At 36.8% G+C, this 16665-nt stretch overlaps 2 protein-coding genes across 2 annotated transcripts; both read right to left on the minus strand.

Moving 5' to 3' along the window:
- LOC109826058 (vesicle transport protein GOT1-like) lies at positions 287-8348 on the minus strand. The gene is made up of 7 exons (XM_020393008.1): positions 8174-8348; positions 6133-6206; positions 5526-5617; positions 5341-5421; positions 5163-5260; positions 842-923; positions 287-718 (listed from the first exon to the last, which is right to left on the minus strand). Exons 2-7 carry the CDS (start codon positions 6161-6163, stop codon positions 680-682), a joined length of 423 nt encoding a protein of 140 aa, XP_020248597.1. The 5' UTR covers positions 6164-6206; positions 8174-8348; the 3' UTR covers positions 287-679.
- On the minus strand, positions 13131-16515 carry LOC109825525 (group II intron-encoded protein LtrA). The gene is made up of 3 exons (XM_020392376.1): positions 16474-16515; positions 15250-15772; positions 13131-14815 (listed from the first exon to the last, which is right to left on the minus strand). The coding sequence occupies exons 1-3, from the start codon at positions 16513-16515 to the stop codon at positions 13314-13316; spliced, it is 2067 nt and encodes a 688-aa protein (XP_020247965.1). The 3' UTR covers positions 13131-13313.

Consider the following 16665-nt stretch of genomic DNA (forward strand, 5'->3'; position numbering starts at 1 on the left):
CCAGGGCGGGGGATCTGGTGTTCAAGTTCGCGTCGATGCCCGGGGACTGCGACGACGAGTACAGGGAGAAGAAGGGGGTGGAGCCGCCGCTGATGAGGGAGAACCTGGGGCTCATGGACCTGGCGCTCGTGGCCCACGCTATCAATGATTATTTGTCCAAGTATTATTAGTTGGGTTTTGAATTCGGTTTGCTCGGTTAATGTGACTTTTTGAGTTGGAATAAAGAGGGAATGTGATCGGATTGTTGTCTTGAATAACACAGTACGTTCCCAAATTACACAGCAGCTGTACGAATACTGGTTACGTAATTTTGTACGGCAAAATTTAATCATTTCCGGTGCGATGTTTTAGAAAATTCAGGTATGAAGAAGCTCGCCGAGTCAAAACCTTAGAAGCCAAGCAGGTCTCTGTCAAAAGACGAATTTGCCCCGACCCCCCAAAATCACAACTTAAAAGATTCTAGCGAGTACATAACTACTACACTTCTCGACCAAGCAACAAACGCTGAAAACTCAACTATCTCCTATCTATATCAGTCATGACAACACGCACCAAAACGCTGATATCTGGATTGTGGAATCGAACCGCGTGATATCGAAGCGTTCCATGTACAGAAGAGGTCTCTCCGTCGAAAACGCGAAACAAAGTTCTAAGTCTCGACCCCAGAGGAAGTTTTGGATCATACGGGCACTCTTTTGCTTCTGTAACGATCAAACAACTGCAGGGTGGAAATGCAAGACATAAGAGAAACTGGGGCCTAGCTAGTATGCCTTCAAAAAGCAGTAGAAACAAGAAAATGACATGAAAATCTCATAATATCTATGGTTTCAATTACTCTTACCCTATTAATGAAAGGCTGCTGGACCAACCAGCCAAGAATAGGAATCCTCTGCATGAAAACTGATAGCGTAGGCCAAAAGCCGCTGTACGATAAACCAAGTGTAAACATCAGTAAATAAAGGATTTACATACAAGTCACAAATTTATTATTATTATTATTATTTGTCGGGTGGTTGTTGGGTTAATTTTTAAAATTTTTTGGGGGTTGCTCTCTGAAACTAACCAGGTTTGAACTTGGTCCAGTTTTAAATTATTTTGTTAATTGGTAAAAACTGGTTCAGAAGTGAAATACTTTAGTTTCTTTTTTGGCCTCTAAATTGGTTTAGTTGTGGACTAGCGAGGAGTTGGTCCACAACTAAATCAGTTCTGTCCAAAACCAATTTAAGAAATAAGTGACTTAATTTCAGTGAGTAACAAAGCACACCCTAAAATATAGAATCTTCTTACACATGACAAGGTTATCAATAAAATGTGACAACTGACATGTTAGCATGGATGTACAATAGACAAAGCTTAAAGTTTCACGCTTGATGCAACAAAATTGACATCAAAGACTGAAATGGCCCACGAAAAACTCAACGACGCATGAAGATCAACTTTTTGCGAATATGGGGGGAAAGGTTATTAATTTTACTTGACCCAACTTGGATATATTGTTTTCATATTAAAAGTGAGGAGAAGAAAGAAAGTGAGGGGATTTATGTGAAATTCTCTCTCAAATTAAAGCTCCCAACAACAACAACAATGTCACCTTTCACTTACCCCTCAAAACAAACCCTGATATATAATCTTCAGATCTCTACCTCAGCTCCAATTATACAGACACAACAACAACCTCCCCTTTCGTTGATAAACAGCCAATAAGGGCCAGTTTGGTATTGCTGGAGCCTGAAGCTTATGGTAAGTTGTTTATATAAGCAGCTTATAATATCAATTTATACAAGCTATTGAAAGTAATCGTTTGGTGATCACATATCAAAAACTACATCTAAAAGTAGTTATGTTGTTTGGCAAAATGGTGCTTAAAGATCAATGTCAAAAAATAAAGATCTTACATGGTATACAAACAAAAAAAAAACAAAAAAACTACATCTAAAAGTAGTTATGTTGTTTGGCAAAATGGTGCTTAAAGATCAATGTCAAAAAATAAAGGAAAAAAAAAAAAAAAAAAAAAAAAAGCAGAAGCTACTTTTAAAAGCGTCTTTACGTTGCTTCTACAAGCACCGTCTTGAAAGCAGAATCAATTTCAATAAGCATGCAAATAAAACTTTCACCAAACACCATTACTAACTACTTCTCAAAAAAATAAGAAGCACCCCAAAAAAGGCAATAACCAAACTGACCCTAACACTATCTTCTCCTTCAATTCGTCTCCTTCACCACTATAAAAACAAAAACCCAACTTTAGGGCCACCTCCTCCAATTTGTCGTTGAAAGAAAACAAAAGAAACTGGAAAAAATTAGATCCAGAGCTCATCGAGGAAGGCGACGATATTTGTACCAAAATCGCAATTTTTTTTCCCTTGGAATGGGAGGTATAGGAAAGATGAGCTTAATTTTTGCTCTTCGCTCCCAACATTATTCATAGTAGGGTTTTTGAATCCTTACTTTGCTATAAAGCTTGATTATCTAAATAATGTATTCGCAAGAAGTATTTTTTTTAAATCGGCCCCCAAATCTAACTTAATATAACTTTGTAAAACGTAAGGTTCATCGAGAACCTCCACTGCTCGAATAAAACAATAGATATTGAACTTGTGTTATATGGTGTAGTATCCAAAGATTAACTGGAAGCAATGGCGGAGCTACGGGGCTAAGCGGTGGCCATTGCTCCTAGTTTTTCAAAAACAAATATATATATATATATTATATATATATATATATATATATATATATATATATATATATATATATATATTTATAATATATATATATAATATGGGTATGTTTGTACCGGAGCAATAAATTTTATGTTTGGTAGTGAGGTGACACAATCCCCTCCACTCATTCAAATAGGGGACCACATTCACATGGGTTGAGGAGTGCATGGGGAATGCAACCATTTGAATGAGTGGAGGGGATTATGTCATCTCACTACCAAGCATAACTTTTTTGTGCTTGATACTAAGCATACAGCATTTCTCCTCTCTCTGCTCTTCTATATATATATATATAGAGAGAGAGAGATTAATGGGTATCTTTGTCATAGGAGGGGATTTCCTCTATGACGCCTCTAAAATCACATGATTGAGCGACATTGTGGATGATCCGCTCCGTTGAACTTGATCTACATATTCTAAAACCAACACACCAAGTTTGGGGTGCACCCGTCGTCGTTTGCCCTTCATCCACTCGTATAATTTTAACGGTTTTGAATGAATAGAACTTTTCACATGGCTCAATGGAGGTCAACGACGAGAATTCACCCCAAACTTGGTATGTGAGGTTTAGAATATGTAGATCAAGTTCAACAGGAGCGGATCATCCACAATGTCGCTCAATCATGTGATTTTAGAGGCGTCAAGGAGGAAATCCCCTCTCTATGACAAGGATACCCATTAATCTCATAATATATATATATATATATATATATATATATATTATATTATATATATATATATAATATAATATATATATATATAATATATATATAGTATAATATATAATATGACTTATCACATAAAGTTCGCTAAATCTTTCACATTTAAAACTAGTCCTTCTAATTCTTCTTTGTTTGAAACTAGTGCCCCCCCATTATTTCATATTTGAAATTAGTTCCCAAAATCTTCATATTTTGAGATTTGTGCCCTAAATCTTTGAAGTGTTTTTAAATAAGTTAATTTGTTACATTTTACAATTGTAATTGTTATCTATGATTAAATAATGGTGTTAATTAGGAATTGGTCGTTTTCAAATTACCAAATCAATTTAAACTAACATCAAAACCCACCAAAATCAGACTCCAAATTACTGGTTATATTATATTGTGGTTTTACAGTTGGTCATCATATTATCAAATGATACTTACAATTTCATGAAGCTTAACACTAAGAAGTAGATATGTGAAATAAGTTTTCTAAATTCACGTACCGCTGTAAATAAATGTGATAATAATCGTTTTATCTCTTATTGTTGTTGAAATAAGTTTAGTGGTATAGTTAATAATGTATTGTCAATTTGTTAGGTCTTCAAAACATTATAATTTGTAGTATGTGGTTATGAAAAAACTAACTATAACTAATACATTTCAAAAAAAAACTTTAAAAGATTGAAGCATGTTGATTCAATGATGGATGCATATGTTGAAATAATTTAATTATTCACAAAAATAACTTTCCTTTATAAAAGGTTAATTTTGAATTCTTCCTTCTCTTGCTTACACATATAAAATTATACATTAGTGTATTTGATCGCTTTGCATTACTTAATGGATAGTATGATGATTGTACTTTGCCCCCCTAGGGGAAAATTTTCTGGTTCTGCCACTGACGATGAGGGTCTGTCTCAGAAGAGAATAGACAAAGTAGCAGAGAAGACAGAAGGGGTAGATTTAGAATTGAGAAAATGTAGCGAATGGATTTAATAGGTTTAAAAGTATAAGGTGTTTTCACCCTTGATTTTTCAAAATGAGGGCCAACACATAGATGAAAATTGCAAGAGGGTAGTAGAAGCAATTTTCCCCAAAGATGGAAATCATAAATTTTGCTCCCACTTGATGCACGTAAAAGAGACCACAAAAATATTTGATGGAAACAATGGGTATGAGATACCGTCTCATTTTGTTAAATGACCTACCAAGAGATGACCATATAAAGAGGCTCACTCTCCTTGTCACATCAAAACATGTGGATCTTACCACTCCCCGTTCTTGGTACCTCATTTTGCTGAATGAGCCGCCACATCATAACCATCAATCCCATATTTGATTATTTGTTTATAGTAATTAAAAATAATTTTTGTATTATACTCAATGTATCATCGATTTTAAATTGAAATAAATAAGTTTTTCGAGATAACAGGATCCAAGCTTATATCCTCTTGTTGTGGCCTTAAGACTCTCGGTATAATAAGCAATCTCCAAAGTTGTAACATGCCTAATGCAGTAAAAAGTTAGTATATGCTAGTTGCTAAGTTGACTGGTATGGTCCCTGGAATATACAAATGTAGATAAAGGATGCGTGTAGACAACATAAAGAATTTGTGAAAACACTTGTATCCTTCTGTTGTTGGGCAAAACCAGTCTCAAAACGCACATAAGTAAAGAGTTACCAAATTGGCAAATAAATATGTCACTAAACAAAATTGATATGAGAGCTTTGTACCTAAATAGTATAATGAACCCATATGCTTCCAAGATCATCCCAATGACAGCCCAACCAATGAGAACCAAGAAAAAACCAGCTCCAAATGAGATTGTACCCTGTCAGATAAACAACCAATTCCCAGTAAACAAAAGACGCAAGAACAAAACAGAATATAGGTATGTAAAGACAGCCAAACCTTATAGTTCTTAGGTTTTGTAAAAAATTGCATGGTAGATCTCAGTCCAATTGTTAACATCACTCCTGAAATGAAGAGGATCTGACAAGTCACATAGAAAAAGGAGTCAGAAAATATAATATGATTACAATATTGTAATATAAACTAGCACAAGGAAGAGTAAAATGTTGGAGGAGAACACTCACATTTCCAATAGCTAGGAGGCCTTTGTCGAAAAAGAAAATGATTCCAAGGAATGAAAAGAATATCCCAAATCCAGTCAGCCCTAGCCCAATCTCTGTTTCATATGTTAAAGCAAACTTAAAGGACAACAGCAAGAAATCTGATTAACTCTGCATTACTACCAAAACTTTGTAACGAAACTGGCCATGCCGTTCATGTTTTACAAGGGCAATTATATGATTTATTAAGAAGCCAATTTAAGTTCTTGTCTCAAGTGTTGTCATTAAAGGAAGTAACAGATGAATTTACATACAACTTTCAGTAGTATCACTATGCATAATAGTAAACCATCAAATTTAGAAAATAAAAATTAAATTAAAAGGGAAGTTGAGAAACTAACAGATCCTCCTATCGATATGCACCAAAATTAAGTACTCTTAATTTGGCTAAACCAGAAATAAAACCCGACAAGAGCTAAATTCTTAAACATCAATAGGAAAAGTAGTAATCTTTACCAAATCATCTCAAACAAACTTATACCAAAAGTATTAGTAAAAGAGTTCAAAGAACACATAAAACACTTACAATCCTTAAAAAAACAGATCAATGTACATATAACAGAATTCTTACTTTTCCGGTCATTCATCTCAAATGAAACCATTGTGCCAGATTACAGAGAAGTCCAGATAATGATGTCCGGGGACCTGCCACAATAAATAAATAATTGTAAGATATGGAATGTATATTTCATGCAGTTTGATAAGTGCAAGGATGACTTAGAATGTCCATCCATAAAAACATTACCAATTAAGTACCAGGTCTTTTTAAAATCAATTGTTTGAGAATACGGGAGAATGAAATCTTCTCAGCAGGTAAGCAACAAATAGTTCAGATACACCAAGACACAATGCTTACTAACATATATACAGTTGCGCTATATTTTCACTATTTTCACTGAGATTTCGCATCTATCAGTTTCAAACGAAAATGGGACCTAATGTCTTCACCTTATCTAAGTTAGGTGAGGGAATTGATATAACTAACAAATGGATCCTATTTGCAGGATATGAGCTGTTCATCGCAATCTCTATCAGATAGAATAAAAGCATGCACCAAAAAAATCTAGATATTTCGCACCCACTATTTAAGTGTCGCAAAATGAATGATTTTTCAACAAAGGAACAAATGTGACCACTTAATGGATAGATTAGATATCTCTAAATTGTATGTTTCTTTGTGTAATGGTTTAGGAGACGGGGATTAAGATGAATGATTCGGATCGTTCAAGAGCGTTCTTTCAATAACTATTAGCCGCTCCCTCATCTAAGCAAGGTTAGGTGACAACTTAGACCCCATTTCCTCGACTTTCATTTTAGTACTGTCCTCGTACATGCTGACAATGATGAAAAAAACTGTTGAATTTCCTTTGACAAAAACCATTTAGATCAACTTGGGAGTATGCCCCGCGTGCAAAGAAGTGAAAAACGTACATATACTCATTATGCTCGCAAGACAATCTCCCAAGCATTATATTTTCAATAATCAATGAGGGGGAAGAAGTTCATCATTACAAGCCAACTACAAATGCTACTTTCTCTGCTTCGCCCCCAGATCACGATTCACATAACTTCAATAATTTTTATCCCATACTTTCTATCGATTACATCTTAGTACTATTTTGGTCAATATGTATCGCCTTCATATTCCTACGATTATGCTTTCTTCATAACTAAAGTCAAACCACCTCTTGCCTTAACTATTAATGTTTCAAATTTTAATGTTCTAAGTGCAAGCTTATAATTTTTTGGGCATATAAGAAATGCAGAAACACAACACACCTAACAGAATATAGATAATTAGCTACACCTAATCTATAAATAAAAAAATCTCACACCTGCATTAATGTTAGAAATATGTAACACATGAATGTTATGAACACATAAACAATAAGGTAAAACATGTGCAGGCACTATTCATGTGCTAACTTTATCTTCTAATCCCATATAAGTCTACAGTCTATGTTACCTAGACACTTACTATCATGAAGCCGTACCCATATCCAATATGCCCCATACCCGTACCGAGCACTTCTCGGACACTCCTTGAACACATGCATATGCTTATACAGAATTATACAATATATACTCTAATTTAAAACACTTGTCAGTTGTCATACACTTCTTGGACATGCATCCTACACATCCACTTTTTAAAGTTGTTGGACCAGGGTTGAGATCATTTCAAGCCATATTAATTAAAAAACTATGATTTAAAAGGGTTGTTTGCGTATCTAGCTTAATACTATGATTACAGCCCCTGCGTTTAAGCTGTGATCCAAAATCGAACTTCTACAGATTTGGCGTGTCCTGTACCCATACCGGGTACCCGTAACTGCACCCGTACCCGTAGATACTTGTAAACATCCCTTCATCGAAAGATCAAAGATCCATTCAACGTTATGACATGCTTAAAATCTCGGCAGGTTAACTTGCAGTTAATGAATTCCAAAATCTTACGACTTCTGCTTTGAAATTGACGAAGGCTTAGACGATTTATCCTAACTCGCCGTGAATTCAGGTCAGTGAACAACAAGAAGACGAGTGTAGATCGATTTGAAAAACTTTGAAAATGGGCAGAAAATTAAGTAAAATTATACATAATTAGCACTCACCGAATATGATAGATGCCGGCGGTGTGATCTCGACCTTCGGTGTCGTCGGAATCAACAGAATCCAGTGCGAGATCGGCCTAGGGTTCCATCGATTTGGGCGTTTTGAGTGAGGGAGGGGTTAATCTGGGAGTTTCCAAGTCAAAACCAATAGAGCACAGCCCGCTTAAGGGCCTAGTACAATTTAGATGGGCTTCAAAGGCTTGGGCTGTTTTTACAAACAGAGAAAATGGATGTATAATGATACTAATAAAATAATAGAAACTTTTTTATGTAAACCAACAAGGAATAAAAAAAATTACTAAGAAAAACACTTTTTATGTCAAGTTGAAACTTTTACATAAATTAAATGTATGCAACTAGAAATTAGCTTGTAACATAAATTAAATAACTATTATCACCTTGCATATAAACCCCTAAACTTTTTTCTCCCCTCAGGTCTATGAACTTCGGGGTGTCTCACAAAACCCTCCGTAGCTTTAAAATTTTTCCTGCTAGATTCCCTTACCTTTGCAAGTGAGGAGGTAACCCTGTCCCCTCAACCGAGGATATTTTTTTTTATCTCAACAAAATTTTAATTATTTACAAGCTGCATGTAGTCCAATGAGAAAAGTTTAAAACTCAAGGGGGTTGATGTTAGATTAAAAAAAATCAAGGGTTTACGTGCAAAACCCTGCAAAGTTCAGGAGAATTTTTGTGAAATTAACCCCTTACAAATTCCTAAGAATCTGCTTCACAAATACAAAAGAACCGGCTTGATGCCAACCTTTTCTCACGAGGAATTCTCATCTTACATTTTAGAAAGCACTCTCCATAGCCCTGTCCAGATCATGCTCATTAAAAAAATTACTCACAGATAATGAGATAAAATGTCAGAATGTTAAAAACATCAGAAAAATTCTTCATATATGACATTTTAACCGTTACTATCTGATGAAAACATCAAAAAAAAATTATCTTCTTTATACATAGATACCTTAACTGTTTACACTATGATGGAAGCTTATTAGTTTATGCCCAGCTCAGTGTAAAACATACGTGGTCAACAAACAACTGATTATTTTGCCTTGCATCATGAAGATCTTGAAATACAATTATAACTAAAACCAGGACAAACAAATAAAGTGCCATTTCTCCTTGTTCTGGCCTAAGTCCTGGCTATCTTTCATGTATTGGAGAGCTCTGGATCATGGTCGTCGTAGCAATTGCTTCCGATGTCCTGAGCAAGATGCCCTGCAATAATAATGCACAGGGCCGAAGCGACCAACCAACTTTTATCCAAGGAACGAAAAAAGAAAAAAAGAATTTAGCAAAACAAAAGTTTGATGTAAAGAGGATTGGAAGGAACTTTCTTGTCAAATTATTTGAGGCCGCTTGTTTGAAATTTAAGAGGAGAATTTACTAATCATCGGCGCAACAGGAAAAAGGACTTCTCTTTGTGATGAGAGGAATTTTCTAATGCCAATTTCATATACGAACACAGGGCTAGAGTAGAGAAGAAAATATTTAAATGCAGTATGAAAATTGATGAAAAGGAAAGAGAAAATGACTGGAAGGCAATCAACTTATCGTCATGACCATTCAAAGCTCAATCAGAAGAACACCAGTAATTAGGATTTCACAAACTTATATGATCAAAGAGTACATATCTAGAAATACTAACTTTGGAAAGTAATAGAGAGGAAACAGTAAGATTCACATGCAATATAAATTTTCTGTTGCCATTCATGTCACATGACTTTTGTGGACTGCCAAGTTTGTGCAGTTTTAGAAAAGAGTTGGAATGCCATGTAAAGGGAGAAATGTGGACAATGAACCAACACTATACATGATGGAATCAGACAGGCTTGTACCTTGAAGTTTCATATCCGAAGGTAACGTGCATATGACTATCAGTTGAATATGTTTACGATATGCACAATGTCCCTGCACTAGGAAAATGCTACCTAGGTACCATTTTCAAACCCGAATTCCTGGAATGGACTGCTAACATATACTGCCTTTCTGTAGCGACATGTTGCACACCACTGTGTTTGGCTTCAGCTTTGCTTCAGAACTTGCTTCACAAATTTCGACTTCTAAATTGAAAACAGATTTTAGCAATCAAACCAAATTTTAAATAAGCAATGGAGTCAATTATGGTTTAATAAGAAAACTTTATGAGAATAAGGCAGTTTGGGATCTTAATTGGCCAGTGTTGTTACCAGCTAAGATTTCCTCTCTCAGTCTACATGTTAAGAAAGCAGTTCGCATTGTTCTTCTTAATATAAAAGGATCAACTGTCTTTCTCATGAAAGAGTCTGAATTCCCAAAATGTATTTCTTCCTCATAATTTGTGAGACGAGGTCTATTTCAAAAATAGATTGTTTCTGTCATTTTCAACAGCACTTTGAGGTTCCATGAATAGAAGTTTCAAGTAAGAAACACAGAAATTGCTTAACAAACAAAATATAATTTTAAAATTTATCTAAAACTAGGGCTTTAACAAGAAAAGATGGAGATGACACCTTCAAATTCCCCAAAGAACTCAAGCAACGTAACCAGCAGGACACCGAAAGCTCTTAAAGATGCACTCGTCACAAGCCCTCCCTTCGCCTCGGTCGTAACCCCCGAATGATCTGAAACATTCCATGATCCTGGAAAAAAAAGAATTGAATTTCTAAATCAGTGCATGTAAGAAAAACAAGGAAAAGAAAGATAGCTCAATCAAGTTTTAGTAGGGGTACCAACATACAAAGGTAAAAGAGAGTAGAAAACCAAGGGAAAAAAACTGAATCATCATTAATCTATTTCAAACATGACCATATCTAATCTACATGATGGTTTGATTACTTAAACCTACAAATCATAAACCAAACTAAGGGTATCCACAATTGATACTGTCTCTACAGTTTCATGCCATGACAATTTGGTCTAAGCAACCATACTTACTACTGCTAGCAGGCAAAAAACATGTCTCCACAAAGCACCACGATGAAAACATAACACTAATCTAAATGATTCGATATTGAGTCCATATAATTTCTTAGGCTTAATAAGATCCAAAACTATGAAAGCAGTGTCTAGGTAAAAGACAAATCAAGAGTCTAGAGTGTAGATTTAAGAACTTCTTGGCAGTTAAAACAACATCACTCAATACCAGTAGTCCTGATACAGTAAAACTGAACCCATTCTGTCAGAACAAGAAGGTTAAGCACGTACAGGCTATTCACTTACCAATCAGACATGTGACCTAGGAATGACTTCAAAAATGACTTATCAACATAACAGGGAGGTTCATGATGCCAATTTCAATATGCAACCAGACTCTGAACTCCCATATATACCCAAATATTTCCACATTATCAGGTAATTACGGCTATTCACTTACCAATTAGCCATGTGACCAAGAAATGACTTCAAAATGGCTTAGCATCACAAAAAGGTTTATTATGCCCATTTTAATATGCAACCAAACTCTGAACTCCAATCTATAACTGAATCTTTCCACCTTAAATATATCATGGGTTGGCTAAATAGCACCATTCAAAGCAAAATAATTGACAGGTTTTATGACCAGTAGCTAAATGCATAGCAAGGTAACTGAGGTCCTTCAATGCATCTTGACGCTAGTTCGCAGGTAGATACATTTCATGGTTATCCACTAGCTGGGCCTGCAAATTATTCAAGCCTGATATAAGAAAAGAGGTAAAACTATAAAGCTTGTACAACAGGCTGCATTCATGTGGAGAACACAAAGCAAACCAAAAAAATTATCAATGTGGTTCTGTTTCTAAAACTCCAAACTATCTAGATAGCGAGATGAAAATATACAGCAGTAGATAGCCTTCCGATAAAAATCCAGTTGCAATAAATCTCATATTAAAAGCCAGTGGTCTTTATGTTCTTATCAAATCAAATCAAAAATTTCAACAAGTCTCCCCACCAGGCTGTTCATTGAGGTCCGCTTTTCCTTTGGCATTTGTATTGTGATATGATCAAAGATGAAATTCCTATCTTTTTTCTCTATGATCTCAAACAAAACTGAACTACATCAAATTTGCATATTGTTTATTGCTAATACGGCTGTTCTAACTACCCCATTCTGCACTCCAATAAGCAAATGAGATAAATTCATTTAGCTAATTTTCCAGAATGACCTGTTGCATTTGATTACATTCGAACTATTTTCCTATTGACGTGCAATTTAAAAAGGACATCTAGAAGGCAAAAAACACAATGGCAGAACAGCTTGAAGCACAGAACTAACAATGACAAACAGTAGCATGGGTTTATGAGATGTAATTCAGAAATCTGAATATCATAAGGAGGCTATACATTACAGAAGGGTCCCCCCCCCTCCAAGAAACCACCTTAAAATCAGGTAAGTATACACAGAAACCATCTTTCAATAATTTATACACAAATGACCTTTAAAATAGGTTGTTGTTGCAATCAACCACCTCCTAATCAAATTTTCACTAAAAAAATAAAAAACAAGCTTAAAAAATTTAAGTTCAAGGTACATGAGTTGTATCCTAACAAGACCTAAATCCTAACAAGACCTAAACACTAAAAAATGAATCACATGCCTTCAATATGAGTTTTTTTAGGGTAATTTTGGATTTTTAGTAAAAATATTGACTGAGAGGTGGTTGACAGCAACAAAACCAACTTTAAAGGTGGTTTATGTATAAATTAAAATTGAAAGGTGGTTTCTGTACAGTTAGCCAATTTTTAAAGTGGTTTCTAGGGGGGAAAACCATTATAGAACATCTCAAAGTAAAAAGTGCATGTGACCTGAAATAGAACATCAGATATAAGACTTACTCTTAGAATTTCTAAGGATATATAGGAACATTCAGGGAAAGAAGTGACACTACTCAACCGCAGCTTGACTTTCTTCTATTCAGGAGGTTGTAATAGGATGCTACCACCCAAATCTGACATTTTCCTTTACTGTCAGCAGTTTACTTCCAGCTATCCAAAACAAGCAACTTGATCTTCTAAAAAAATTAAATTGTACATTTTTTTAATTTACAGGGTGACTTTCCCATGACTAATGACTGGTCAACCTTTTGAGTTTCAAGATTGATGAAGAACCTCCAACCATCTGCTTCTCTGAGCATCAATACAAACACTCAAATAAAAATATCTAACATCTTCACAACTCTGCACTTTGCACAATGACTCCATTCCCTTCATCATCAGAAACCCTATTCTCATCCACATTCGATCCCAGGAATTCTTTAGCTCTCTGAGTATCACTCTCCCCCAAAGGTGGTGATGCGAGAGCATTCTTCTTATAATTCCAAACAAACATAGAAACATAATCCTGCGGAGTTATAAGCCCCTCCTCCCGAAGACAATTCCGCTGCTCCTCCAGAGTTTTAGGATCCTCAAGCTTTATGAGTTCCGTCAAAACCTTCTCATGATCCGGTCTCCAACCACTTGGAAATGGTGTATAATCTGTCTCTGGAACAAGTGACATCCTCGTATACTGAAGCCCGTCAACAGAATCAACCAAGCCCATCCTCAACAAATTATGGTACTCCGGTGACAACCCCTTCTTATCCTTTAAGGGTCGGCTTAGATTTCTTGAAGCAATCTTGTACACCTTCGCCCTTGACCTAAGTTTATACTTGGCAGCATATAGTTTTGCCAATGAACCCCTTAAAATGTAAGAACAAAAGTTAACTATTTTCTTCCGGTTATCAGCAAACCGATACCATTCCACCATCGTTGCCAAAAACTTATTCATCTGCGCGTTAGTATGCGCTTGTGTTGCATGGAACATTCTAAAACAAGGTTGTGGATCAGGATCTCTATCTCCCTTTAAAAACTCCAACTTTCTAAATGTCTTTATGCACTGCTTTAAGCTGGCTGTAACTGATAATAAAGTTCCCACGCCCTTCTCACTTATAATCTTACCACCGCTAGCAGTGTACCTGAGTGTAGGATACACAACCCTACGACACAAAACATGATCTAAGAACATAATCCCCTTGGTGATATGCTCAATTGGGAGAGACTCATTATCCAGCTTGAGCTGATACCTTTGATCACAAAACTCACTAAGTTCTTTCCTTAGTACTGCAGCATCAGCTCTAGGACCTCTAACCCCAATCAAGAAATGCCCACCATACCGAATATAATCCATCTTCCTCGTCTTATCGGGACCACTTGTGGGCACAAACTCTGGCCATGAAGTGTTCCCTTGTTCCATCTCGCCCTCTTCCCCATTCCATATAACATCAGCTTTAGATGGCTTATAAAACTCCTTAATCTTCTTCTCCATCCATTTATCGAGTTCATCAAGATACACATTTGCAAGCAACGGGCTTAAAACCCCGCAGTGTCCCCAATCGGGTAACTTCTCAGCCTCCTCAGGAGCAAACCCAAAGAAAGTCTGAAGCCAATAAGGATCAGGTTTAGGTTCATCCTCAGCTAAAACCCTCTTCTTCTGATACTTCCTCTTTTTCTTCTTCTTCCTCGCGGCCTCATCATCCCCAGGTCGACCAGTAATCACCGGAGTAACAAGCGCAGCCTTTATCAAGTCCACAACTTTCTTATCCCTAACATCCCGAATCAACGCATTGATGATCAATCCAGGTTTAACCCCATCGAGAATTGTGCTGAGATCTCCTTTAATGTACCACAAATACCCTGCAAACAGGGATGGAAAAGAACCAAATAATTAACAATTATTTGTTAGTAATTATTTGTTAGTTGTTCGCCAAATTGTTCAGTTATATTTGATTCGATAGTTTATTTATAACCGAAAACTAACTATTGGTATTCGATTATATTTGAGTTGATAAAAGTAAACAAACTTTTAGCATTTGGTTCATACAAGGACAGAACATAACTAGAGTTATATCCAAGTCACTAAGATTATTAACTATTCCTTTAAAATCTGGTCACTTAAATATTTTAACTTTGCAGCTTTATGCTAATTTTGAAAGACTTAAAACGAGCACCAAATTGATCTCTTAACCAAAGACTCAAAACTACATATTTATACATCATAATTAGGAACAATCTTTCGATTTTTAATTTAAATGCTATTTTACATTTTTTTAAAAAAAATCATGATTTACCAGCAAAGCTCCGGCGAATGACCCTAATCACAGTATGCGCGGTCCTCCCAGGCCGAAACGCGAAAGACTTCTGCGAGAACCTCGCTTCATAAATCGGCTCAAGAACCATCAGCAGCACCTCCTGAACAATCCTATCCTGGAACGGCGACGGCTGAGCCGTCGTGAGCAAAGCTTTGATCTTTCTCTTCGAGAGCGACTCGAGATCAGTCTTATCCCTCGGCGACCGGATGAAGGACTCGAGGCGGGAACCGAACCGGAACCTTCCATCAAGGACGGCGTTCCGGAGGGAGAGGAGGTCCTCGAGGGCGGAGTTGGGGATGGAGTGCTTGGGGACGTAGGATCCGGTGTCGTCGGCGGCGACCTTTTGGTAGGCGAGGATCCAGAGCGGGAGGGAGCGGAGGAGGGGGAAGAGGGAGCAGAGCGCGTGCGTCTCCGACGAGCGGAAGGAGGAGATCCAGTGGAGAAGGGAGGAGAGACGCCGTCCTCGCGGCGTTGAGAAGCTCGTCGGAGGAGGGGAGGTCAGCTGCGGGAGGTGGCCCGCGACGGAGGCGCGCGCGTCCGCGGAGGGGCAGGGGTGCAGTAGGGGAGAAGAGAGACAGGGGGAGGACAGGGAGGTGAGTGACGCCGGGGGCGAGGAGCGGCAGCAGGCCGCGGCGACATTGGGGCTTTGGGTTTAGTTTGGCGGAAAAGCCCCGAAGCGTTAAGCCTCAGATTGATCGAGGGCAGACGGCAGTTTGGGGACGGGCGGGTCAATGGGCCAAAAATGGGTGGATTTTGGTGGACTGGGTGTAGCAGACCCGGCCCGTTTGAGGATTTATTTGCGCTTTTGTAGTCGGGCTCGTTGGGTCGTTGGGCTTGTTGCAAAAATAAATTGCAGCGCATACAGTATGTCTCGTAGGAAATCAATTTTTAAACTCGATGTTTAGATATACGCAATCATATTCTGAGAAATGTATTTTCAAATTCAACTTTAGTGTTCCGTTGAAAAACAACCAAACAAAAGCTACAAAATTTTGTTATATAAGATAACTTTGGTGTCGATATATTTTCTGTTTGGATTTAAAAAGATTTTTTTGATGAGATCAATTTTTCCTCCTCCTTCAAGCTTGTAGCTTTTCCTCCCATCAAATTGGCCGTATCATTTGTTGCAAGTTTTTTTTTCACAAAATGTAATTTCATTTACCTTCCCTAATTACAAAGTTATAAATCAAACGATGAATTTACAGCTGTGGTTTGCTCCATATACATTTGCAACTCCTTTTCCATTCGGCCTAAAATTTTTTTGTCACTTGTATACGTAAAAGTTTCGGTTTAACTTTTGGTTCCCTAACATTTACTTTTTGTTCAAAAACCGTCACAATTTAACATGTGACCCATATAGGATAATAACATCTCAATGATAAAAAGTAACCCCCC

Source organism: Asparagus officinalis, chromosome 10 (genome assembly GCF_001876935.1).
Source record: "Asparagus officinalis chromosome 10, Aspof.V1, whole genome shotgun sequence".
NCBI classification, from domain to species: domain Eukaryota; kingdom Viridiplantae; phylum Streptophyta; class Magnoliopsida; order Asparagales; family Asparagaceae; genus Asparagus; species Asparagus officinalis.